Consider the following 25,113-nt stretch of genomic DNA (forward strand, 5'->3'; position numbering starts at 1 on the left):
TGACACAAATCTTTTTGCAATATCTTTTTCAATGTAAATCATCAAGCTAGATGCAATAAAACAGGGGTGAAAATTAGAAGGGGCAGAGGGGGGCAACCGCCCCCAGTGGATTTTCAATTTTTAGTGTAAAAATTTTGGGTTTTTCGATTATGCCCCCCGTGAAAAATTTTTTGCCCCAAAGTCTCCATATTTTGTCCCAAAACCTTCACAACTAACCCAAAACCTCCACATTTTGCCCAAAAACTCTCAAATTTCGCCCAAAAACCTTCATATTTTGGGTAAAAAAATGTACGTCTTAAAAAAAAAAAATTCGCCCCCGGTGGAAAAAATTTCTGCTTCCGCCACTGCAATAAAATCCAGAATTTTTAAATGGGATGGGGCTACGCTAATAACTCAACTTCACATGAAGCTTGAGAGGGCTGGGCTGGACTAATCTTTTGGATGGGCTAATTATAAATTTTTGGAAGGGTTAATTTATAAAAATTCTATTTTTTAAAGTTATATAATATCAAACTTATACTAATAATGCAAAAGACTGGAAGGGCTAGCACCCTGCCACGCCTCCCTTGAAGTTCCGCCTCTGAATGTAACAAACAAAATGGTCCATCAACTGGTCACTCATTGTACGCTGAAAGTAGCAATGTAACTAACACATGGTCCCTCTAATGCTCAATAAAAGACTTAATAGCTTCCATCATTGTCAACTAACATTACAACAACAACAACAACAACAACAACAACAATACCCAATCCCGCGCCTGCGGGGTATGGAGGAGGTAAGATGTAGACAATCCTTCCTCTACCCTAAACTAGAAGAGAAGTCGTTTCCTTTACCACGAGTCGAGAAAAGGAATTCTCCACCCATAGGAAAGGGAAATTCATCCCCCTCTCTACTCCAGGTAGAGAGATTGCTTCCGTGAGGACCTCCGGCTAAAAAGAATTTTTTTTTTTTTTTTTTTTTTTTTTTTTTTAAGATAAGTTAAAAAAAAATAAATAAATAAATAAATAAAATAGAAAAATAAAAATAAATAAATAAAAATATAGATAAAAAAATAATAAAAAAAAAAAAAAAAAAAGAAAAAAAAAAGGGAGACGCCATGAAAATGGTAGAATCAAATTTTCATGGGTTTAAAGCACGCATGAGAAATCAATTTAGGCTCTGAGCGGCAGTCAAGACGCCACTAAAACGGCGCTTGTCGTTGCCTCAATAAAAATAGCCAAAAGACCTTGTGGACAGCAACTCGAGGGCATGCCGGGTGGAAGTTGTTGCGCAAGCAAAGAGCCAACCACCCTTAGCAAACCAAAAACCACTCATGCACCTTTACGGTAGACACCCCCGAAACCACCCAACTAAAAGAAACCAACCAAGCTCTAGAGCAAGGGAAGTCGTCCTCAGCCATAATGGTCCCAAGATGCACCGAGCGATGCGAATCACCTGATCATACATACATGCATACATACGTACATACATACACACATACATAAACCTACATACAACCATACACCAGACATACCTACGTACATACATGAGACATACCTACGTACAAGAAAGGACCAACCTACGTATAAAGCCACACAAACAACCATACATACATAGCAAAAACACCCAGTCCTACATAAACCTAATAGCAAAACATACATACATGAGTGAATATACCACACCTACAGACAAGTAAAAACATGCATACATACATACCTAACACCATATAAACATACATAAAAAACAAACATACAAAAACGTGTGTAACTACATCATACTTTCATTACAAAACCTACATACATGCATGCAAGCATGCATGCATACAAACATACATGGACCTACGTGCATACGTACAAACAACCCAGCAAGCATGCATACATCCAAAACCAAAGATACCGAAAACATACTCATTTAATGATAATAATAATAGTACATAAAACTAATAAAAACGATAGTAATAGTAATACAAATAATAGTAATAATAATAGTTCATATAAATATTAATAGTAATATATATTTGTAAAACAAATACTAATACACTAATAATTAATAGTGAAACAAATAATAATAATAATAATAATAATAACAATAGTAATACTAATAATAGTAATAGTAAGAATAATAACAGTAATAAAACAACTAAAAATAATCCTAATCCTAATTATAGTACAAATAGGAAATAATAATAATAATAATAATAATAATAATAATAATAATAATAATAATACATAAAAGAAAGTAATCCTACTCGACTATTCTTATTCTAGCCCTCCACGCATCCCTATCAGAAGTCATGTCCTCGGTCAACGAAAGCTCCCTCATGTCGAGTCTTAGTCTATCCATCCACCTACGAGTAGGTCTACCCCTTCTCCTTACACCATCGACCGTGAGTGCCTCAACTCTCCTAACCGGGGCAATACGTGGTCGTCTCATCACATGCCCAAACCAACGAAGTCGTTCTTCTCTTAGCTTGTCGATGATGCTACTGATTCCAAGTTTTTCCCTAAACACACCATTTGGGATCATATCTAGCATGGTTTTACCACACGTCCACCTAAGCATCCTCATTTCTGCCACCTCCATCCTTCTCTCTTGGGCCTTCGTCATAGGCCAACATTCTGATCCGTACAACATGGCGGGTCTGATTGCCACCTTGAGGAATTTCCCTTTCAATTTGAGTGGTATCTTCTTGTCGCACAATACCCCTTTCGCTGCCCTCCACTTCAACCAACCTACCTTAATACGATGGGTCACATCATCGTCTATCCTCCCCGATTTGTGGAGGACCGAGCCTAGATATCTAAACGAATCTTGTGGATGCAAGATCTGGCCTCCAATGCTGATATTTACTCCAGAATTTTGTTCATCTTCAACCCTGCCGAAATCACACCTAAGATATTCCGTCTTTTGCCTGCTGATTCGTAGGCCATTTTGTTCTAAGGCCTCCCTCCATTGTTCTAGTCTTCTATTAAGCTCTTCTTTGGAATCCGCAACAAGCACAATATCATCGGCAAAAATCAGACTCCAAGGGATGTTCTCTTGTATTCCTCGAGACAGCTCGTCGAGGATCAAAGCGAAAAGGAAAGGGCTAAGGGCAGATCCCTGGTGCAGACCAACTGTTATTGGAAAATACTCTGTGTTTCCCACAGGTGTCCGAACGCACGACTTCGCCCCTTCGTACATATCCATAATAGCTCTAATATATCTACTTGGAATACCTCTAACATTAAGGGTCTTCCAGATCAACTTTCGCGGAACACAGTCATAGGCCTTTTCTAAGTCTAAGAAGGCCATCTCTAAGTTCTTTTGTTTTTCCCTATACTTCTCCATAACGCTTCTTATAATATGAATTGCCTCCATCGCGGAGCGTCCTGGCATGAAACCAAATTGGTTTTCTGAAACTGTAGTTTCGCGTCGAAGTCTAGTCTCAATTACCCTTTCCCAAAGCTTCATGGTATGACTAAGTAATTTTATGCCTCTGTAGCTACCGCAGATTTGGGCATCCCCTTTATTTTTGAAGATGGGTATAATCTCGCTGCGTCTCCATTCTATGGGCATTTTATAGCTTCTAAACGTCTTATTGAAAAGACACGTTAGCCACCTAACACCATCCTCGCCGAGGCACCGCCACGCCTCTATTGGGATCTGGTCTGGTCCAACAGCTTTGTTTCTACCCATCTTTCGTAGTGCCAATCTTACTTCTTCATGCCTGATCCTCCTACAGAAACTGTTGTTCTGGAATTGTCCTATACCCGAGTCTCGCGGGTCCTCTTGGCGCCCGGGTCCTCCACCAACGAAAAGAGATGAGAAGTACCATTCCCATCTTTTCCTTATTTCGTCTTCCTTCACAATGGTGTGACCGGATTCATCTTTGATAAACTTGATGTTATCTATATCCCTCCTCCTATGCTCTCTAGCTTTTGCAATCCTGTAGATATCATTAGCTCCTTCTTTAGAGTCTAGTTTCTTATACAAATCTTCATACGCTTTATCTTTTGCACGTGCAACAGCCTTCTTAGCTTCCCTTTTGGCTTCTTTATATCTCTCTTCAGCCCTAGTTCTATCCTCAAGTGTTCCCTCCCTGCAAGTAATGAGCTCCCTAAACCTTAGTTGCTTAAGCGCGATTTTGGTTTGGACCTCATCGCTAATCCACCATGATTCTCTACCAGGTTTGTGTCCTCGCGATGTCCCTACTACCACACCTAAGGCTTCCTTGGCTACATCTCTAATAGTGGAAGCCAGACTATTCCACATCTGATCCGCGTCACCATGAGTAGCAATTTCCACTCCTGCCTCTACTCTTTCCAAAACCAAAGCTTTAAAAGTTTCGGCTTTCACTCCATTTAGATTCTTCCATAGGATCCTAGGTTGGACGGGTCTCGCGCTCCTGGTAGCCCGTCTCTGCAGGGCCAGGTCCATGACCAATAATCTATGTTGGGTGGAACAGGTCCAGGTGGTCAGAACTCTACAGTCTCTGCAAGCCCTAAGCTCCCCTTTGCGAAGCAGCAAATAGTCAATCTGGGTACTATGGCCCCCACTGTGGAAAGTAGCTAGTTGAGCTTCCGTCTTCCTGAAGAAAGAGTTTGCAACAACCAAATCATGGGCAACAGCGAAATCGAGAATGGAGCGTCCTTCTTCATTTCGAACTCCGTACCCAAAGCCCCCATGGACACCCGTATATCCTTCTGAATCCGTGCCTATATGACCATTAAGGTCACCCCCAATAAGTAAGCGATGGTCAGCGGGGCAACTCCTCACGACTTCATCTAACGAATCCCAAAAGCTTCTTTTTTCATCTTCACCCAAACCAGCGTGAGGTGCATAAGCGCTAATGACCATGTAAGTCCCTTCCTGGATAACTAATCTTATTGACATAATCCTATCACTAACTCTACCTACGCCCACAATATTATCCTTATACGGATGTCCTAAAATGACTCCTACCCCGTTTCTAGCTACCTTGGAACCCGAAAACCACAACCTATAGTCGTCAATGTCAACCGCCTCTTGACCCTTCCATCTGGTTTCTTGAACACACAAAATATCCACTTTACTTTTATGTAAGGTCTCAACAAGCTCATAGGATTTGCCAGTCAAAGATCCTACATTCCAACTACCTACTCTAATCTTAACCGGGTTCGCTAACCTATTGCCAACTCTAAACCCTCTAGATCTAACCGCCCCTAAGTAAGAAGGACATGACCTCACGTGACCATCTCTACGACCCGAGTCTATCTTGCACTATATATTAAACAGAGGGTATAAAGTAGGGGAGGTAATATAATATAACTAGATATAATAATTTAATAATAATAATAATAAAGTAAAAATATTATTAGTATCAATAGTAATAAATCGATAAAGTAATAAAAAATAGAGATAATGACTAAGGGTAATAAAAACACGTTATAACAAAATAGTCAATAAAAGTGGGTGAAGAATCTTTCCTATTACCACCCACACAGAAAACGAGTAAACAGACGAACAGTGTAGTAATAAAGTACTCCTACTTGTTTATAGTCTTAAAATAATTAATTATATCAGTCAATATTCAATATAAATATATATAAGCACGAGGATCAGAGTTTAACACAGAAAATAACATGTAACAGCGAAGAAGAAGAGAGTGAAAGCTGTAACCGGCAGGAGATCTTACTTCCGGCAGAGTTGCCGGCGTTCGTCCTCCCAGCGACTGTTCGGGTACCTGCAAAAAACAATAAAAGAGTTGATCCGTACACTGATTCGTTCGCGGTGCTGTAGTACTCGCTGAACCAGGCCGGAAAAGCTTGAAAAAGGCCGGCAGAAAAGATTGATTTTCGGTAATAGGCAGCGGCGGCGTCGGCGGAGATGTTTATAGGAAATATCTAGGATTGGTACTTTCCTCCGACGGTTGCTCTTGGCGGCGCGTGGGATCTCCGACGCCGGTGGGACTGGTCTCGTTCTGATCGTTAGGTAAAATCAAGTAAAAAGGTAGTGGAGGTGACTTACTATAATCCTCAGATTTGATGAAATTTTACAGGCAATATGATGGCTGCTTTTGGTGGTTTTGTGGACGTTGGGAGAAAACAGAGAGAAGAGAGAGAAAATATCTGCAAGCAAAAATATTGTGTACCAAACCTGACCATCACATTAATTTTGTGTCCACATCACATTCATACACACCAACAATTTCATCCAAAAGATGATTCCTCATACTTAACTCTAATAAATAATGACAACCAAACTAGATGTTTTTTGTCCAAAAAAGACCCAACAGGTCATATCTATCAAAGTGAACTGCTGAAACGTTTTCAGGTTATAAGAATGTAAACCACGTGAACAGTTGGTGGTCTCTAATTGGTCGATCTCTTCTCAAACCCTTTGTTGCCTTTGGCAACCCACCAAACCTGAACATAATACATCAATGGGCATTCTTGAATAAAAGCAAAAAATGTTTTTCAATATAAATCACAATAATCATAGAATTTCAATCTCTAATCTTCTGACACAACGCTTGATAGGTTGAATGCATTAAAATTTGAAATAAACTTGGGTTACTTTTGGTCTATATGACCCATTTATTCCTAATCACAGTTTTTGAATTTACCTCCAGGTAAAATGCCACAACTAGAATCAAACCATTAATAACTAAATGAGTTGACTTTGGCACCTGTCGTTCCTCTAAAAAACAAAAACAGCATTACAGATTTACAGATAGTTCTCAAAACAAACTATAACGAATAAGTTGATTCACTTACTAAAGTCAACCACCATAACTGGAGATGACAATTCAAACTCACTTACTTATGAGGTCAACTTGGGTAAAAGTTTACGTCTGACGTGTAAAATGGATAAAAAACAAGAATAAGGTACAGAGGAAATGATTTAAAAGACACGCGAGGTGCATTGTTCTAACAGATATCCTACTCATTGCATTGATCAAAAACTAGTTTTTATACTCTTTGACAGATTTAAAGAATAAACTATTAACAAAACAAAAAATAGCTCTGATAATTTTGGACAAAAAGTGTTTCGGATCAACCCAAGCCGTCAGTTTTGATCCGTACTAAAAAGACTTGTTTTGATCCGAACCTATTTTGACCTGATACCAACCCACCAATTTTACCGATCAAAGCTATCTTTTAACTAATATATCCACTTTTATCAGTTGGATCAGTCTCCTTCATGAGCATTAATACATATTAAAATTACTATTAACATGAGCTCTAGATCATAAACAAAAGTCAATACGGGCTACATTACCTACTTGGGTTATGTTACAAACATATGTGTAACGATCAAACAGATAAATTACATAAATATACATATTTATATATTTTATCATAACTTTTTGTAATCATATTTGGCACGCTAAGTATTAATGGATAGTGAAACAGTGTTTCAAGTCAGTACGACCTGACCCGCAAGGTTTTAAACTTTGACTGCCACCATAAGAATAATTAGCAAATACCTGAGACCGTAAGATGCCCACTTAACTACCTTTGAAAAAGGGTCAACTTTAAGATATATCATGAATGAATGATTTTTGATCTCGTAGTACTTCAGCCATTGCCATAGTTACCTGCATATTAGACCTTCATTAAAAACAAATAAATAATAGTAAGCTGAATAACCCAATATCATCAAAGCATAGCAAGCCATTTTTTTTTTCCTTTTTTAATGTCCTAATAGCATCCATAGTTCCTGTATGAAAAGAAAGTCACATTTTGTATATGCTTCAATGGCGTATTAAGCAGGTTCGACAAAGAGAACCATAAAAGGGTCATATTTTGTATTGACCGTGTAACAAATAGCAGCATAAAAATTAACAAAGAACGTATAAAGGAACACAAAAAGTTATCAAATTTCACCCTGCTTGGACTGCATAACGACACTTTCTTCGAGTTCCACTACAAACACATAAAATTGTTTACGGGAATCATATATATCAAAGTAAATATAACAAACTAAAAATTTAAACTTTTATTAACACATGTATTCTTACTTTTAACTTGTAACGATAAAGGGTAAAATGTAGAAGGTTTTTCCCTGTTCGGGCTACCAGGGAGGGGGAGTAATCCGACCCCAGACTCTGACGTACGCAGCCTGGCGGGATTACTCCCTCGCTGTTAAGTGGTACTGGCGAACCTATACTAATCCTAGTGCACCTTGGGTGAGAATTTTAAAGGGCATTCATGGTGACGATTTGGGGTTTAATGATAGAGGCTGTAGATATTGAGCCACATGGAGTGCAATTGTTGACTCTGTTAAGTTTTTAAAATTGCAGGGGCTACTTCCTGACAATGTTATTCAGCGACATCTTGGTAATGGCATGAACACACGGTTCTGGATCGATATATGGATTGGTTCTTCTCCATTATCCGTTTCTTTTAATAGATTATTTCGTCTTGAAACGAACAAAAATTGAAGTGTTCGGGAAAGATTTAATGGGTCGGTTTTCTCATGGTCACGCACCACATCACCTTCGTGCAACATTCTCGAGCTTCAGGAAATGGTTAGAAATGCAACCATAAACGATGATGATGATGATACATGGAAGTGGTCGATTGAGGATGATGGTGTCTTTCGGTTAAAGGTACCCGCACATTCTTTGATGAAGTGTTACTTCCTTCGGTTTCGATTAAAACTAGATGGGTAAAAGTAGTCCCAATCAAGGTCAATTTATTTGTTTGGAGATTGCTATTAAATCGCCTTCCGAACAGATTAAACCTTGTGTTTCGAGGTATTAATGCTGACTCTATCATATGTCCAACTTGTAGTATCGGGGTCGAAGAGCGAGATCATGTTTTTATGTTTTGTAACACCATATCGAGACTCTGGCAGCAGATAAGAGATTGGACGCATATTACTTGGCCTATGTTCTACACGACGGAGGACCTTTTTACTTGGATCGACGCTTTCCAAGGCAACCGTATTCGTTTTCATCGACTCTATTGCATTATCACGGCAACTTTATGGTGGATTTGGCGACACAGGAACGATTTTACTTTTGGGGCTTGTAGTATTAAATTAGCTAATGTATTTGATGCTATCAAACTAACTTATTTTTATTGGTTACAGTCTAGGAGCAAGTTCGCATCAAACTGGGCAACTTGGCTTGATAATCCTATGTAATTTTCTTTTCTTGTTTGTTTCTGTTGTCTAGCTCCTTGCTAGTCTTTTACTCCGTATTATTTATAAAATTGTCAGCCGTTCCAAAAAAAAAATAAAAAAAAATATACGAAGCTGAATTACCAAATGAGCATCTTTTTCAGACAGACTAGATCAACAAATATACATCATAAGGTAATTAACAAATGCATACATACCTCAACTCAAATACCCACTTATTATACAAGCATTTGTAACTATTGATCAATGAAGAAATTTCCTTCACGTGCTTCGTTTGGTATTGAACACCTCAGCTCGAAGAACATGCCTTATTTTACAATCCAAAAGGAAATAAATATGACACCGTTTCTAAATGACATCTTTTTATTTATTTTTCAAACACAACATCATATTTTTCTCCTATATCTAATTATCGATATGCATTTGAAATGACCTACAACCGTATAATAACAATATCTATTAACACTATAACCGTAATTCAAACATTATTTCTTTATACTCCCTTAATACTTGATTTATAGATTATACTCTATAAATAACAAGATTGTAGTTAAAACTGTAATAAATAATAAAATATTGGAGATATTATATAATGACCTGTTCATCAGCGACATCGATTTTAGGTTACGAGCAGATTTCTTCCCTGATTTTCCAGTTCTTTTGCCGATAATAGTTTCTCGAGAACTCAAATTCCTCTTGATCGACATCATTTTCATCCATTGTAAATGAAAGTAAAATACATGCCTGTACTTGCAAAGAGAAGAAGAAGAAGAAGATCAATTTCGTAGAAAAGAGGTTATGTGTTTATTTGTGCCCTAACTACGCTACCTTTTGCGCCAATCTTTTTGCAAAATAAGGACCAAGTTAAATACTCCGTAGCTAATTTACATTTTTCGTCGTCCTTACAAAAGACACCCGTCAACATTTATACAACGCCCTGTTAAGAGGCATTGTTTTTTGAAAACAACACCAAATCAGTTTTTGACACATTACTTTATATTGTTAATTTTTTTTTTTACCAAACGTTCAATCATATTTTGTTGATCCCTTAAACATTTCAATAACGCTTTGTTGGTAATTTTAGTGTCATCCAACGTTCATTTTAGCTGATTGCGATTTTCCAAAATACAAGCATTAGCTAGTCATACTTAACAATGAGTCGGAGAGTGTGGAGTACACGCCCGTAAGAGTTGGTTACTAACTGCCGCGTAATTACGAGGGTCAAGGGGGTTGCGCCCCTTGCGAGGTCCAATGGGCAGCACCCCGAACCTCAACCAAAATACACTATACGTTATGATGTGAAAATGTATTCCAGCCCTGTGGTATAACAGTTTTTTCTAGCCCGAAATGAAATGTTACATCCTTTCAAATCCTAACTGCCGAATTTAACAGTTTCTTAATTTCGATTTTGGCATTCTGCATTACACAACAACATAAACATACAAAATCTCTTTGATATTTTTGATTAGTGATTTCATTGCCAAAAATACTAATTGCGTTATTGTCATATCACTGTAAAGATTTCGTGAAACCAAGACAATCGTTGGGTCGAAATACTTTACAGAGAAAGTGAATACACGATTCAAGAATCAATCCGGACAGTCAAATCATACCCTATTTCTAACACGCTTCTCACAAAATCACATACACACACCTCCAAAAAGTTACTATTATTAGCATATATTCGCTATGTAATTTCATTACAAGAAAAACATAAATCCCGACAACATAGTGTCGTTCGCAAAAGCTAACTAAATGACAAAAAAGTATGCTTTTTGGTCAGCTTTTCTGAAAAGTTTGAATGTGATCATTTTCGGATGACATGTTGTCTGAAAACGTCTATTGAGACCAATGGCGGATTTAGCATTCGTAGTCAGTGGTGTCACTAGTTAATAGCTCAAAAAAAAATTACATTATCGAGTGTTCCACAAAAAAAATTTACTCTTATCAAATATCATCACCAGTTAAAAGTGGGAAAAAATTTCTGCCGCATTACGTATTCAGTGGTAGTGCGTGCTATCAGCGGAGTTAAATCGGTCCGCCCTTGATTAAGACGAAAAATCGTTTGAAAAAGACGAAGAATGTAGTCTCAAAAAGTGTCGTTTCTTGTTGTGTTTCGATTTGACACATGTTTCTTCTCATTTTTGTATTACTGATGCAACATTTTCTTAACTATATAACTAATTTCTTACAAATATTGAATTTGTAATTTTAATTTTCTAACAAATTTAAGCTGTAAAATATATTTACTTTTCAAACTTAAAAGAAGGGTAAACTGTATATATTGGTTCAAAACATGAGAAATATAATTTGGCTTTCTGGTTGAACAAAAAAAATCTTTAGGGTAGATAATGAACACATTACTCCAATGGTCCAACTTAACAGTCTTCTATTAACAAGTATATATGAAGGTATTTCTAAACATTTTAAGTGACCAACAAACGACAAAGGAGAAGCAAATAAAAGGCCTCTTGTTTGTTGTTATACAAAATGACACATCAAACCAAATATTCAAATATCAACAACAGCAGAAGTACACAAACGTAACCATATATTTAAATACTTAATTTCACTTTAATCTCCACAAATTTCTTCTATTTAAATGCTGATTATTTCTATTATCTCCTCATCAACCTTCAACACAATCACTCTCCTCTCTAATGAAAATGAGCTTTTCTAAACTTTTCGTCGTTCTTTTCACGGTACAAGCTCTTTTAGTTATGGGATCAACACATATTACACTACCAAAATCAGACCTTTTTCGAGAATACATCGGAGCAGAGTTCAACAATGTTAAATTTTCAGACGTACCCATCAACCCAAACGTCGAGTTCCACTACATACTATCTTTCGCTATTGATTACACCTCATCATCTTCTGCGTCTCCAACCAATGGCAAATTTAACGTGTTTTGGGATACAGATAACCTTAGCCCATCTCAAGTTTCTTCGATCAAGAATCAACATTCAAATGTCAAAGTAGCTTTAAGTTTAGGTGGGGACAGTGTAAATGGTGGAAGCTGTTACTTTAGCCCTTCATCGGTTGACTCATGGGTGTCTAACGCTGTTTCTTCGCTTACAAAAATCATCCAAGAATATAACTTAGATGGAATCGATATCGATTATGAGCATTTTCATGCAGATCCTGAAACATTCTCTGAATGCATAGGGAAACTTATAACAACCCTTAAGAACAATGGAGTCATTTCGTTTGCGTCTATTGCTCCGTTTGATGATGATGATGTTCAGAGCCATTATTTGGCTCTTTGGAAGAATTATGGTCATGTCATAGACTATGTCAATTTTCAATTTTACGCGTATGATGTGGGGACCACCGTGGCGCAGTTTATGAAGTATTTTGAGACGCAAAGGTCTAATTATGAAGGAGGTAGTATATTGGCTAGTTTTATTAGTGATGGAAGTGGAGGTTTATCACCACAAAACGGATTTTTTACTGCGTGTCGTAGGCTTAAAAGTGAAGGGAAGCTCGGTGGGATATTCGTTTGGTCTGCAGATGATTCGAAAGCTTTAGGTTTTAAATATGAGAAACAATCACAGGCCTTGCTTGCAGTCCCTCAGTAGTTTGTTTATACTGTATCATTTGTTGTATATATTTGTCATTTTGAGTCTGGTTGAAAGATTGTATGTACAAATTACTATAATTATGATTGTGATATATATGATTATTATCTTCTAGTGAAATGCTTATATATTGTGATCTAAGTTAAGTAATTACATCTCATAGCTCAAGACTTTTTCATGTCTAATATTTCGTTCATTGAATTTTTAAAAATAAACGTTAAATACTATTGTGTACCCGTAAATTGAAGACAACATACGATTATGAGGAAAGAAAGAAACTTTATGAGAGATTGCATATATTTCTTGATCTAGATCAAAGCCAAATGGACATATATTAAAATAAATCGTACAGTATATATTTTTGCTGACAAATAACATAACAAGGGTTAATTTGGACAAACTTGTAATTTATTGGGTTAATTTCGGCAATCTGATATAACCAAAGGATAATAAGTGTTATTACAGAAACAAACGAAAAAGCTCCTAATTTGTTCTTCTGTTAATCGCCCCTAATTCCCCCAAAACTCCTCTCGGATCGTCTTCTCGCTGGCTCAAGGTATCATCATCATCATCCCATCTTTTGCAACTATAATTCTTCAGTCTTCAATTAATTTAATTGTTTCTGTTAGTTAATGCATACCTGTTTGTACCATTTTAAGTTGTTGTTTCCGGTTCATTATTCTGTTTATGATGCCATTAAATTAATTGAATATTAAATAGGAGCAGATATAATTCGTAGTTGGTGTACTCTAATCATCATAAGATAATCATGCAATACTTAGGTTTTGCAGTAAATGTGTGTGTGTTTTTTTTTTTAATAATTTATTTATCTTCACAAAAAATAAATGAAGACCTAGTAATTTAGTATTAGTATGTATGCCCTAGATGCGGAGTAATAAAAAAGAGTTAACTGCATTAATAATGCAAACTAAGGTCTGATTATCACAGTAGGTATCGAACTACGTTTCAATTGTAATTGATGAACTTGTTATCCATTGTTGTATGTAATTTAATTTCTTGCTTATTCTCAAGTGTCATCTATATAAGGTGCCATGGCTCTAATATACATACAATAGCAATTAATATAAAATATATCACACACAATGGAAGGCTGGATAGTTCGATAAACGTTATGAAAGTTGGACTTTAGTTCGATACATTATGAAGCACTTAATAAGTAAGTCTTTTATAATCGAAAAGAGATATTTATCCAAGTTGTTGTAGAACTTAAGACCTAAAATACTAAAAAGCTATTTCCATTCAAAAAGCGAATATTCTATTGATTACACTGAAGTGTGTTATACTTTTGTAGGATATTTGTTTAATTATGAATGTTATATATGTCTCTTTCGGTTACTTAATACCATCTGACCAATCTGACTATTAAGGAGCCTTTTAGCAAGCCACTATCTTGTGTTCTACAAAATACAATTCAAGTTATCAGATTAGTCACTATTACTAATCCCAGGCAGTTTCAATTGATGTAACAAGAAAACATTTTCTAATCCAAGTATAATTTAACTTCGTTCTAAAATGTTGGTCCAATAATTAGCTTGCATTCATTATATCTGTTAGGTCTGGTATTGCACTTTTCTTTATTACAATGTGGTCATGAGGACCTCATATACCTCCTGAATTTTAGTACTATGTACATTAATTATATAAAAACTTGCAGCTGTGATCCGCATACGAAGGTCTTCTTTTAGGTCTAACATTTAGGTGGCGAGCCAAGAAAACTAATGACCATGACCCCTAGCATTAGTTAATACGGAGTATTAAGAAAAAGATTATTGTGTGCCCATCACTTTTAGTTACACACATTTAGTTGATGAGGCAGGATAATGACATATCATCTGCTGTTACTTCAATTTTGTCTTCCAAACGATATGAATATTGACTAATGAAACTGGTCGTTGTTATTTGTTAATTTCATTAGTTTGTGTTGAAATGGTGCAAAATATACTGATAGAGAACAAGCCCAACAACTCTAAGCCCAATCCCATGAATGAAGGCTCTTATAAATAGTGTAGGTTAGGGTGAATGAAAGGAGTAATGTATTTTGTATGTGCTTAGTGTATTAGCTTTTGAGAGCTTGGGCAGAAAGATAGCAACTGTGCTTTTTCTTTGATTCGGGCAGAGGATTCTCAGGTTTTTAAGATCCTTCTAAATTACTTTTCATGTATTCCTTTATCATTCAATAAAATCATCATCTATTTATCTGTTTCCTATTTACCGTTCTTCAATAATATTGTTCATATCAGAAAAATACTGCAAGTTGACTATTCATATAATTATTTTTATGACCAGTATCCAACCATTCATACAAGATATAGTCTGCAACTTGTCGATGTATTTAAGTTAAAAACTTTTTATTAACATGCTATGAAATTTATACGGTGATACTTTCTTCCATATATTTCAGGAAGAAGATTTTTAAGAATGCAATTAGCTAACAACACGATCCATAGAACTCACTACAACATCTTGAATGTAAAAGAAGATGCAAATCAAGAAGAAATCCGCACACGCTACAAATCGGCTCTTCTAACTTCACATCCAGATAAGCTACAGCAGACCACAAATTCTAACCACAATGATGACCCACAGTCAACATTTCTTGAAATCCTAACGGCTTGGGAAATATTAGGAGACATAAAGTCACGAGCTCTATATGACGTGGAGCTTCGAGTTCAAAGACAAGAGGGCGTAATTGCTGATGAAATCGAGATAGAAGATTTGACTGTGGAAGCTAGCGGTGATAATGCTGTAGTGGAGCTTTTATATCAATGTAGATGTGGTGATTACTTTTCTGTTGATTCTTTAGAATTGGGAGAGATGGGATTTATAGTATTTATGGAAGGTAACAAGTTGTCTTTACGAGCACAAGATAGTGCTGACATGGCTTCAATCGTGCTACCTTGTGGATCTTGTTCATTGAAAATTCGCTTAATGATTAACCAAGATACGAGTTGATTCTTGAGAAGCTGTTCTTGGTTCTGATTAAATTTTGGCAATATATGTGTACCGAAACGGCGATAGGGAATATGTAATGTATATTTCTGAAATGTGATGAAAAAGCTGGTGATTTGTTGTTTTTTATTTTCTTTTGCCTTCAACATTACTAGTTATTCATGTTAATGTGTCACTACCAGCAAGCAAAATGACGTTTGTACAACAACAACAAAACTCAATACCACATAAGTGGTGTATGTGGGAGGTGGGATGTAGACAATCCTTCCCCTATCCGAGAATAAAGACAAGTCATTTCTCCACCCAGAGTGAAAACACTCTCAAAAGTAGAGTAAGTCATCCTTATCTTTATTCGACAGATAGAGAGATTGCTTCCGAGTGGATCTCCGACAATTAAGTAGGAAATTTAAAAAAAAAAAAAAAAAAATTAAATTAAAAATAAAAATGAGATGCCATGAAAATGATAAAATCAAATTTTCATGAGTTTTATATCCTGCATGAAATTTAATTTAGGCTCTAAGAGTCAGTTAAGTCGCCAATAAATCGACTCTTGCTGTCGACTCAATAACTAAAGTCGTAAGAATCATATAGATTATACGCATATCTACTATCAACCATACATTGTTTGAGAAAATAGTTTGTTTAGCATCCAGATGGCATTGTATCATCTGCATCATAGTTTTGAGTTGATTTGTATGATTAAATGTATCTAGTGGCCAGTTTTGAGATGTAAAATCGTTACAAAGATGGTAACCTCAAATCATTACATTGTCTAAATTGAACTAGTTATGCAGTTGGTTCCACTATAGTGTGATTGTGAGTTGAGAAGGAAAACGAATAACACGAACACAAACCTAAGTATAAGAAATTAATTACAGAATGAAGAATAATCAGTTGCCAAATGCACCAAACTAGTGAAATGACCCGTGAAACCACGGGTTTATTTAAACGAAACAGTTTAATGATATGTTTAAGGTATTAAGTGAACGTAAATGCTAAAGTTATTTAGTTTAATGACCCGTGGAACCACATAGTTCGACTAAGAAACTCGTCAGCTGAACATTTCATCAAACACCTAAAATGCATATTAAACAATCCACATCCATTTATAAGAGATAATATTGGTTGTCATTTTTTTTAAAAGTGTAAATTAAAATATAAATGTAGAATTGGTTTCCTTCTACCTAACTTTTATACCTTCTCGTACTCAATTCAAAATAATTAACTAAAATAATTTAAAATTATTTAATTTTAATAATTAAAATAATTATTAATAAGATTTAATAATAATAATCAATAATCAATTAATAAGATTTAATTTTAATTCAAAATTATTTAGATTAATGACATCACCCAACATGCTTAGATTTTTTTCTTTTTCTTTTTAATTTTTTCTTAACAAAGAAATTAGCCTAATAATGAAATAATCATTTTAGAAATATAATAGAAACTATAGGTAGCTAGATTGGTATTGAAACACTGTTTTCTTTTAGTTAAATATGCTCGTTGAACTTGAGACCCTGTGCAATAAATTTGCCAATTCTCGATCTAAGTCCAAAAGTATGTTAACAATCCATTCAAGGCTTCTAGAAGATGATAGAGTGATGCAAGCGAAGCGTAGTAGTACCACTTTTAAAGTAACGGTTTAAAAAATAAAGTCATGCAGGCCTGTTGTGTCAAAAATATTAGTTGAATAATGTGCGATTATTTTAGTTTGGGACCAGATTTTTTCTTAAGGTCAAGTGTGTGGCTAAAAGATCATTATTTACATATTACACGCTCCGTAATCCGGATTACATGTCAAACATCAAATTATTTAATTTAAAATTAAATTAATTATTAACATTAACATTAACATTAAGACTTACATACTAAAAGTGGTGGCGAATGTCATCGTTTCAGATTGTCGTTTTGAGTGTGCGTTCACATTACAAACAGTCTATCAACGACTATATTTACACAACGGCCCCTCAAATTTACACTTTTTCAGAGGTAAAAAGTGTAAATATATAATTTTATTAAAATAAAATAAATTAATTCCACCCGAATTTATAACGGGCTATATCTTCTCGCTCGGTGCGAGTTAAATTTTTCAGAGACCACCGTTCAACTCGAAAAAATCTTACGAACCCAACGAGACTAACTATACGTAAAACGGACACTTTTCAAAAAACTGCTAAACACAACGACAACCTGTATCTTCCCGCTCGCCACGAGTTAAATTTTTTCGACGGTAGCGTCAGACTTCAAATAATTTTGCGAACAAAACGAAACTAACCACGTTCGAAACAGACACTTTTTAAAAAACGCTAAACACAACGACAGCCCGTATTTTTCTGTTCGCGGGGAGTTAAATTTTTCCGACAGCACCGTTACACCCGAAAAAATTTATTTAACAAAACAAAACTAACTATGTTAGAAACGGATACTTTTTTAAAAACGCTTAACACAACGAAATCTAAAACGGCGCTTAACACATGGGCCATGTTCCCCTCTATAAATACACAACGCTACGTTAAATATGAATACGCAGACCGAAAGCACCCGCCGCAACGCGCGGGCCGATCCGGACTAGTTCATACTAAAAATAAAAGAATAAAGAAATTATCGGAGTTGGGCCTCATTTATATGGGCTGGCCCATGAGTATCAATAGGATAAAGAAAAACATTTCTTTAGAGTCAGGTATGGACAGACACACAGCTCCGTAAACCAACAAGAAAAAAACTGGGGGAACAGAAGGGGATAAGGAGTCTCACAAACACACACTGTCACCGTTCAATTTTCCGGCTGTTTACTCATCTCCGGTAAGTCTTTCTTACTACCCATTATTTCCTTTGATACACTCTATGAACTTTGTGATAGACTACCGGTCCAGAATTTGAATTGCTAATTTGTGTATTGTTTGGATTACTACCTATTTCAATTAGTAGCTAAACCGATAAACAAATTAATGCAAACAGATAACTAGTGGTTTAAATTTTAGGATAAATTTCAATTGATGTTAAATTTGGGGAATAAAGTACCTAATTTTACGGAGACAAATTGATAGTTAGACCATATGATAATTAGGACTAATAGTTCAGTAATTTTATTTCAACCCATATGCATAGCCATGCCAGAATGATGACTTACTGTAGCAACTGAAGTCTTTTTTGTATTATTAATTATATGTAATTAAAAGATTATGATGTTTTGCCCAACTTTATCAGGACATATGGACATCAGTAACAGCCACAACAACAGCATTTTGTGGTTTTTCAAGCACAAAGGTTTCGACGACCAAAATATTCACGAAATTTTCAAAAAATGCAAGCGCCTCGAAGGTGTCCAAAAAGAAAACTTAAACGAAAACTGGGATTACTTGAAAAAAATCGGCATCCATGAGAGAAAGCTTCCGTCCATCGTCACAAAATGCCCTCGAATTATGACCCTTAATTTGAACGAGAAACTCGTTCCCATGGTACAATGTTTACAAACCCTAGCGACAAAACCAAATGAAGTAGCTTCCGCCATAACCAAATTTCCGCACATATTAACCCACAGCGTTGAAGAAAAGCTTTGCCCACTTCTCGGTTTCTTCGAGTCACTCGGTGTGTCAGGAACTCAACTCGGTAAAATGCTTCTTTATAACCCACGAATAATCAGTTACAGCATTGACACGAAGCTTTCGGGGGTAGTTGACTTTCTTGCTAGCATTGGGTTGACCAAAGAAGGGTTAATAGGTAAAATCCTCGTTAAAAACCCGTCAATTATGGGTTACAATGTTGAGAAAAGATTGCGGCCCACAACCGAATTCTTGCTTTCTATAGGTATAACGAAACCCGATCTTCAAAAAATAGCTATTAATTTCCCGGAAGTTTTATGCAGAGATGTTGACAAGATTCTGAAACCGAATCTTGATTACCTTAAAACCCGCGGGTTTGATTCCCGACAGGTAGCAACTTTAGTGGCTCGTTATCCGCCTATTTTGATTAAAAGTGTTAAGAACTCATTGGAACCGAGGATTAGGTTTTTGGTAGAGGTAATGGATCGGAGAATTGAAGAGGCTGCGGATTATCCTGAGTTTTTTCAGCACGGTTTAAAGAAGCGGCTTGAAAGGCGGGAAAAGCTTTTGAAGCAGAGGAACATTTCTTGCAGTTTGAGTGAAATGTTGGATTGTAATCATAAAAAGTTTCTTACTAGGTTCGATTTGGTTGAGAGATTTGTTTGATTTGGCTTTAGAGATCTTATTACTTGTATTTGATGTAATATTAGCTTGATTCAGTTCAATTGAATAAGTTATTTGGTTTCCTGTGTTAGTTGTATACATGAAAACAGTCAACTATTCAACTCATTAACTATCAGGTAATCACCTCCAATAATTACGTGACTAACATTAACCTTAATGTATAATTATTTATGCTTAGATTATTTTGGTAAGTATAACCTTTTTACTATCATTAGATAACTCTAATGAAAAAATATATAGATGAGTGATTTTAATTGTAATATTTTACTCCCTCTATCGTATATAATTTACTATTTCATTACGTGTTGTCCCAATAGTTCACTTCAATAAATAAATAAGAATAATAAGTTAAAGGGTTTTTAATGTCCTTAACTTTTTAGGTATAAAACAAAAAGATATATTTAAAGTAAGAGATAAAAATCAAAGATAAAGTAAAGTGTAATGACTACATTTTTTAATTATGTTTATTTTGTCTATGAACTACTTGGTATTAATATGGCACAAAGTGAGTATATATTTTCTTTTGAATTTAAAGATGTTATTTTATTTAACCATGATTGTAAGTGACCTAAGAAGAAAATAACTTAGTTAACATAATGTTAGTTAAATTAAGGTAAATTTATCAATTTTTAAGTTTTTTCAACGACCATCGTTAATACGAATAAATGTACTCTACCTACAGTTAATATTGACTTTTTTTTTTTTAAGCAAGTATATTATATTCAACGAGAAAGACCCACGATTACAAGGAGGAAAACTATAACTAGGAGTCTAACCTAGCCAAAATAAAATACAACCCAACGAGGAGACTATATACAATTTTTAATAAAAAAAAAAATAAACGGGGCTAATCAACCAATTCCCGATCTTGTAGATGTTGTGACATACGAGCATGGTTTGATGAGCCATTGATGCCAATCGAGATGCTTTTTTTAAACGTTTCGAGATCCAAAAGAAAGATGACGTTTGGATATTGTTGAGAATGTTTGGAATACACCACGGAACTTTGTTGAACACCAAATCGTTTCTCGCCTTCCATAAAGAGTAACAAACAACCCACTTGAGACCTTGCCAAATAGATTTTCCAATAGAAGTCATTGGAAGTGGAACAAACGCGCAATCATCTACCACTTGATCTATGGATATGTTATTAACTTCGGGAAGATTCCACCATTTTAGAACTTGACTCCATAATTCAATAGTATATGAACATTGAGAAAGGATATGATCTACGGATTCGACATAGTTGTTGCAAAAAGGGCAAAGCACGGTATCCAAATCAATACCCAATTTATCGAGTTCAACCCTAACCGGAAGTATAGATTGCTTAGCTCTCCATATGAAAATTTCCACTTTGAGTGGGATAGCCTTGTTTTTGAGAGTTTTCGAGAGAGGTACCGAGTTAGAGGGTGATAACGAGACATCAATAAGATTTGACAATCCCTTTGTTTCAAAAATTCCGTCCGGTTCCAATATATATTTCCAAGAGTCGCTTGCTTTACTATTAAAATCGATAGCTGAGATCATCGAAATTAGGACCTGTAGACCGCTTTGAGATCGGCCCCGAACCTCACTGAACCAATTCCAACAGTTGGTTAGAAGCCCGTTTTCTTTTATCACCCGAGTTGCAACCGAAACATCTTTGGAAGCTTCCGATGCGAAAAGTCTAGGGAATTTATCTTTTAGCTTGAAATCACCTAGCCGAGGGTCATGCCAGAATTTAATTGTCTGTCCATTACCGATTACTTTTATGAATGATGATGTGAATTCGACTCCCTTTGCATCGATAGAAAGACCTGCTCTAATGATACTACATCAGGTTGTGCTTCCAAATCGAGACATGTCCACGTTAGTTTCAACCAACCCCCCATCCGCCCCATAAATACTTGAAATAATCCTAACCCAAAGTGAGTTTTGGTTCGATTTGAACCGCTCGGAAGAGAGAGAAGAAGTAGAGAGGCAAGCTATTTAGAACCGACTTCCAAGGGTTAGACGACCACCAAAGGAGACCGATTTAGATTTCCACTCCGAGAGTCTTTTTTTGAACTTATCAATGACCGGTTGCCAAAAGTTAGCATTACTCATTTTAACGCCGAGTGGAAGACCTAAATACTTCAACGGGGATAAACCGGGGGAGCAATGGAATCTTTCGGCCATGATGCTAAGTTCGGAATTATCGACACCAACACCATAAAGGCTACTCTTTTGGAAGTTTACTTTGAGACCCGAAAGCTTTTCAAAACATCTTAAAAGTTTCATGATGTTACCTAAGTTTATTGAGCTCCATTCACCAAAAAGAATCATATCATCGGTGTATTGTAAATGAGAAACTATCACCCTTTCGCGTCCAACTTGAATACCTTTGATTTCACCCATGTTAATGGCTTTTTGCACTAGCAAGTTTAACCCTTCAGCTACAGTTATAAATAGAAAAGGAGATAGGGGATCTCCTTGCCTAACACCCTTTTCCGGATTGAATTCGCATGTTGGTGAGCCATTGACAAGGACTGAGATAGAGGTAGAAGTAAGACATGCCGAAATCCAATTGACCCACTTATCACCAAACCCTAAATTCTTCATCGTGTCGATTATGAACTCCCATTTAAGTCGGTCAAATGCCTTCTCGAAGTCCACCTTGAAAATAAGACCTTTTTCTTTTTTCTCGTCTCAACTCATCAATAACTTCATTTGCAATTAATACACCATCGAGGATATATCTCCCACCTATAAAAGCGTTTTGTTCTACCCCGATCACTTTATGTATGACTTTTGATAATCGGATACAGAGAATTTTTGAGATAACTTTGTAAACACTTCCAATAAGGCTAATGGGACGATAATCCATGAGATCGAGAGGATGTCATTTTTAGGAATTAGGGTAACAAATGATGCATTTTTAGAAATTAGGTATTGGTTTTGTTGTTGTTGTATTACTTTAAGTAGACTTTAACGACAACTTTAAATTTCATCGTTAATAAAATTCTAATTTTTAAACTAATTTCAAGTTTGTAATTTTTTGTGTTTTTTAATTTAATAATAAATAATAAATAAAAATTAAAGTGATACGAGGGATAAATAGGAACTATGTCCGAGGAGGCTTTCGCGACTTTTGATGAGATGATGACACGTTTAGCCGATGAGGGCATACCGGGTGATGGATTCGCTAATGTGTTATCCTACAAAATAGAGAATCGGTCCGGCAAAAATACTTTGAAAGAGACTGTTAATGGCAAATTGAAAAGGGCGGGACCTAGAGGTTGATCGTTGAGGTTCGTCTTGTGTAATTCGTTTCATTTGGTTCTTACTTTTTTCATGTAGTTTTCGGTTTTGTTTGGTTAGTTTGTTTGTAAGGTTTTCGGGATGTTAGGGGAGCCTCGGCTATAGATAGTGTTCGAGATGGTCGGTTTCTAGGTGCGAGCTTTCCCGTTTCTCCTGTATTTTAGTAATTCTTGTTGTGGGCGTTTTCCTTTGGAAAACGTCCCCGGTTATATATAAGTTTTCGTTTTTCGCAAAAAAAAAAAAAAAAAAAAAAAAAAAAAAAAATTTGTCACCACTAAAAATTACATTGCGTTAGTATTTCACTTTACTGAAAGTGTATAACGGGTGAATCTCTTCATTCAGCAAAATTTCATCTCAAATTGTGACCACTAAAAATGCCTAAAATGCAGAGAGTAAAGTGTAACCGTTTTTTTATCGTATCAAACTGCATGTTTGGGAGAACACTGAACACCCTTCTTCCATCAGCCTCCCACCGCCACCGCCACCGCCACCGCCACCGCCACCGCACCGCATTGGTTCGTAACACGTGTCAATTTTCACTTTGTAATTTCAACCTCCACATATACCACATACTTATATACACAGTTTAATTAACTGAAGTTTACTTAATTTCCTGCATTTTACCAGTTACCCGATTAGGGATTGATGTGCTTCTTTCTTGGTATGAACTTAAATTAGTTACACTATTTTATTGTTTTTTGTTGTTATTAAGAGCTTAAAATTGCCAATTTATATGCTTTTCAAAAAAATAAAAAAATTGCCAATTTATATAAGCTAATATAATATAATTTATGTTGCTTGTTACGCCGTTATATTGTTATGCATTTGTAGATTGAAAGTAAATCAAAATTGTTTTCTTTCTAAACATATGAAAACTCTATGAATCAATTGCAGATGTTTATATATGGTCCCTATCGATATACTCGGATCTTTTTACATAAATGTTAAGGTGCAGACTAATCTTCAAGTTGAAAAGGGAATCAAAACTAAAATCATCATTAGGAAATTTTGTTATGTAGCACATTTGTAAGTTCAGTCTTCTCAAAAAGATATAGTCATGTTTCACCATGCCAGTACTGGATATTGATCATGTTGACATGGATATATTTGAAACAGGTTATATATTTGGGAATTGATATTTCCAAACTTGTTTTTGATAATCCAAACAAATTCACTAAAGTACCCTTAATGATGTGTTATACAGATTTTTCATTTTCAAATTATTGTAGGGTATAACTGGAAATTAACCACAAATATGTGTGGATCTATCAAATAGATGTTTGAAAATATCACCTCCCGTTATATTTGCCCCAACCACATATACTTTTTTGTACTTTCTTTACTGAATATACATTGCATATATATTGTATATATTTAGAAGTGTTTCAAGCCATTACGAATATTATAGTACTTCATACATTTTTAATACACGGTTGGGTGATTTTTGACCCGTTTCAACCTGTTTTCATTTTATGCAAATTTCTAAGTTTACACACATGTTAGTCAGGGGAATATTTATACCGAGATCAGCCCGATTGCAGCCTTAATACCATACTAAACTTGATTGATTATTTGATTGAAAGATACTCAGTGTATAACTATAATATAACTCACATTTACCTTTTTTTTTCCAATGAAACATATAGCAAAACGACATTGAACAACCAAGATGGGTTCTGGGGATAGAATTCCCCATTGGTGTGTTTATGACGGCATCAAGATACCCACAAAGCCCGATGCTTTAATGGCTGAGATCAACTCGGCTATTTCATCTTTAGAGTATGCCACGGCAACAAAGCTTTTGAATTCTCCTACTCATTTTTCAAAGAATACGACGAGCATTGATGATGTAAACCCTAATGCTTCTTCAATATATGATGCCCGAAAGGCAGATGAAGCTTATAAAGCTGGGCTTGCATATTTGACTGCTGGTAATCTTGAAGAGGCATTTCAGACATTGAAT

At 35.6% G+C, this 25,113-nt stretch overlaps 4 protein-coding genes and 1 long non-coding RNA gene across 6 annotated transcripts; 3 read left to right on the forward strand and 2 right to left on the reverse strand.

Moving 5' to 3' along the window:
• Positions 1-211: 211 nt before the first annotated feature.
• LOC139840522 (uncharacterized) lies at positions 212-6,733 on the reverse strand. Its single transcript, XM_071830785.1, has 5 exons — positions 6,718-6,733; positions 6,567-6,640; positions 5,637-5,684; positions 3,416-5,221; positions 212-265 (listed from the first exon to the last, which is right to left on the reverse strand). Exons 1-5 carry the CDS (start codon positions 6,731-6,733, stop codon positions 212-214), a joined length of 1,998 nt encoding a protein of 665 aa, XP_071686886.1.
• A 460-nt stretch (positions 6,734-7,193) lies between these two features.
• On the reverse strand, positions 7,194-9,919 carry LOC139844508 (uncharacterized). Its single transcript, XR_011757989.1, has 2 exons — positions 9,689-9,919; positions 7,194-7,541 (listed from the first exon to the last, which is right to left on the reverse strand). It is a non-coding gene; the product is annotated as an uncharacterized lncRNA (long non-coding RNA).
• A 1,838-nt stretch (positions 9,920-11,757) lies between these two features.
• On the forward strand, positions 11,758-12,672 carry LOC139845512 (chitinase 2-like). Its single transcript, XM_071835763.1, has one exon. The coding sequence runs from the start codon at positions 11,758-11,760 to the stop codon at positions 12,670-12,672; it is 915 nt and encodes a 304-aa protein (XP_071691864.1).
• A 482-nt stretch (positions 12,673-13,154) lies between these two features.
• Positions 13,155-15,769, forward strand: LOC139844087 (uncharacterized). Of its 2 annotated transcripts, none has more exons than XM_071834300.1 (2): positions 13,155-13,228; positions 15,095-15,769. In XM_071834300.1, exon 2 carries the CDS (start codon positions 15,112-15,114, stop codon positions 15,643-15,645), a length of 534 nt encoding a protein of 177 aa, XP_071690401.1. In that variant the 5' UTR covers positions 13,155-13,228; positions 15,095-15,111; the 3' UTR covers positions 15,646-15,769. The 2 variants fall into 2 exon arrangements, with proteins under 2 accessions (XP_071690401.1, XP_071690402.1); XM_071834301.1 differs by lacking the exon at positions 13,155-13,228 and adding an exon at positions 14,224-14,820.
• Positions 15,770-18,334: 2,565 nt separating this feature from the next.
• Positions 18,335-19,937, forward strand: LOC139842783 (transcription termination factor MTERF6, chloroplastic/mitochondrial). The gene is made up of 2 exons (XM_071832889.1): positions 18,335-18,447; positions 18,853-19,937. The coding sequence occupies exon 2, from the start codon at positions 18,858-18,860 to the stop codon at positions 19,851-19,853; it is 996 nt and encodes a 331-aa protein (XP_071688990.1). The 5' UTR covers positions 18,335-18,447; positions 18,853-18,857; the 3' UTR covers positions 19,854-19,937.
• The last annotated feature ends 5,176 nt before the right edge of the window (positions 19,938-25,113 follow it).

Source organism: Rutidosis leptorrhynchoides, chromosome 4, assembly GCF_046630445.1.
Source record: "Rutidosis leptorrhynchoides isolate AG116_Rl617_1_P2 chromosome 4, CSIRO_AGI_Rlap_v1, whole genome shotgun sequence".
Lineage (NCBI taxonomy): Eukaryota > Viridiplantae > Streptophyta > Magnoliopsida > Asterales > Asteraceae > Rutidosis > Rutidosis leptorrhynchoides.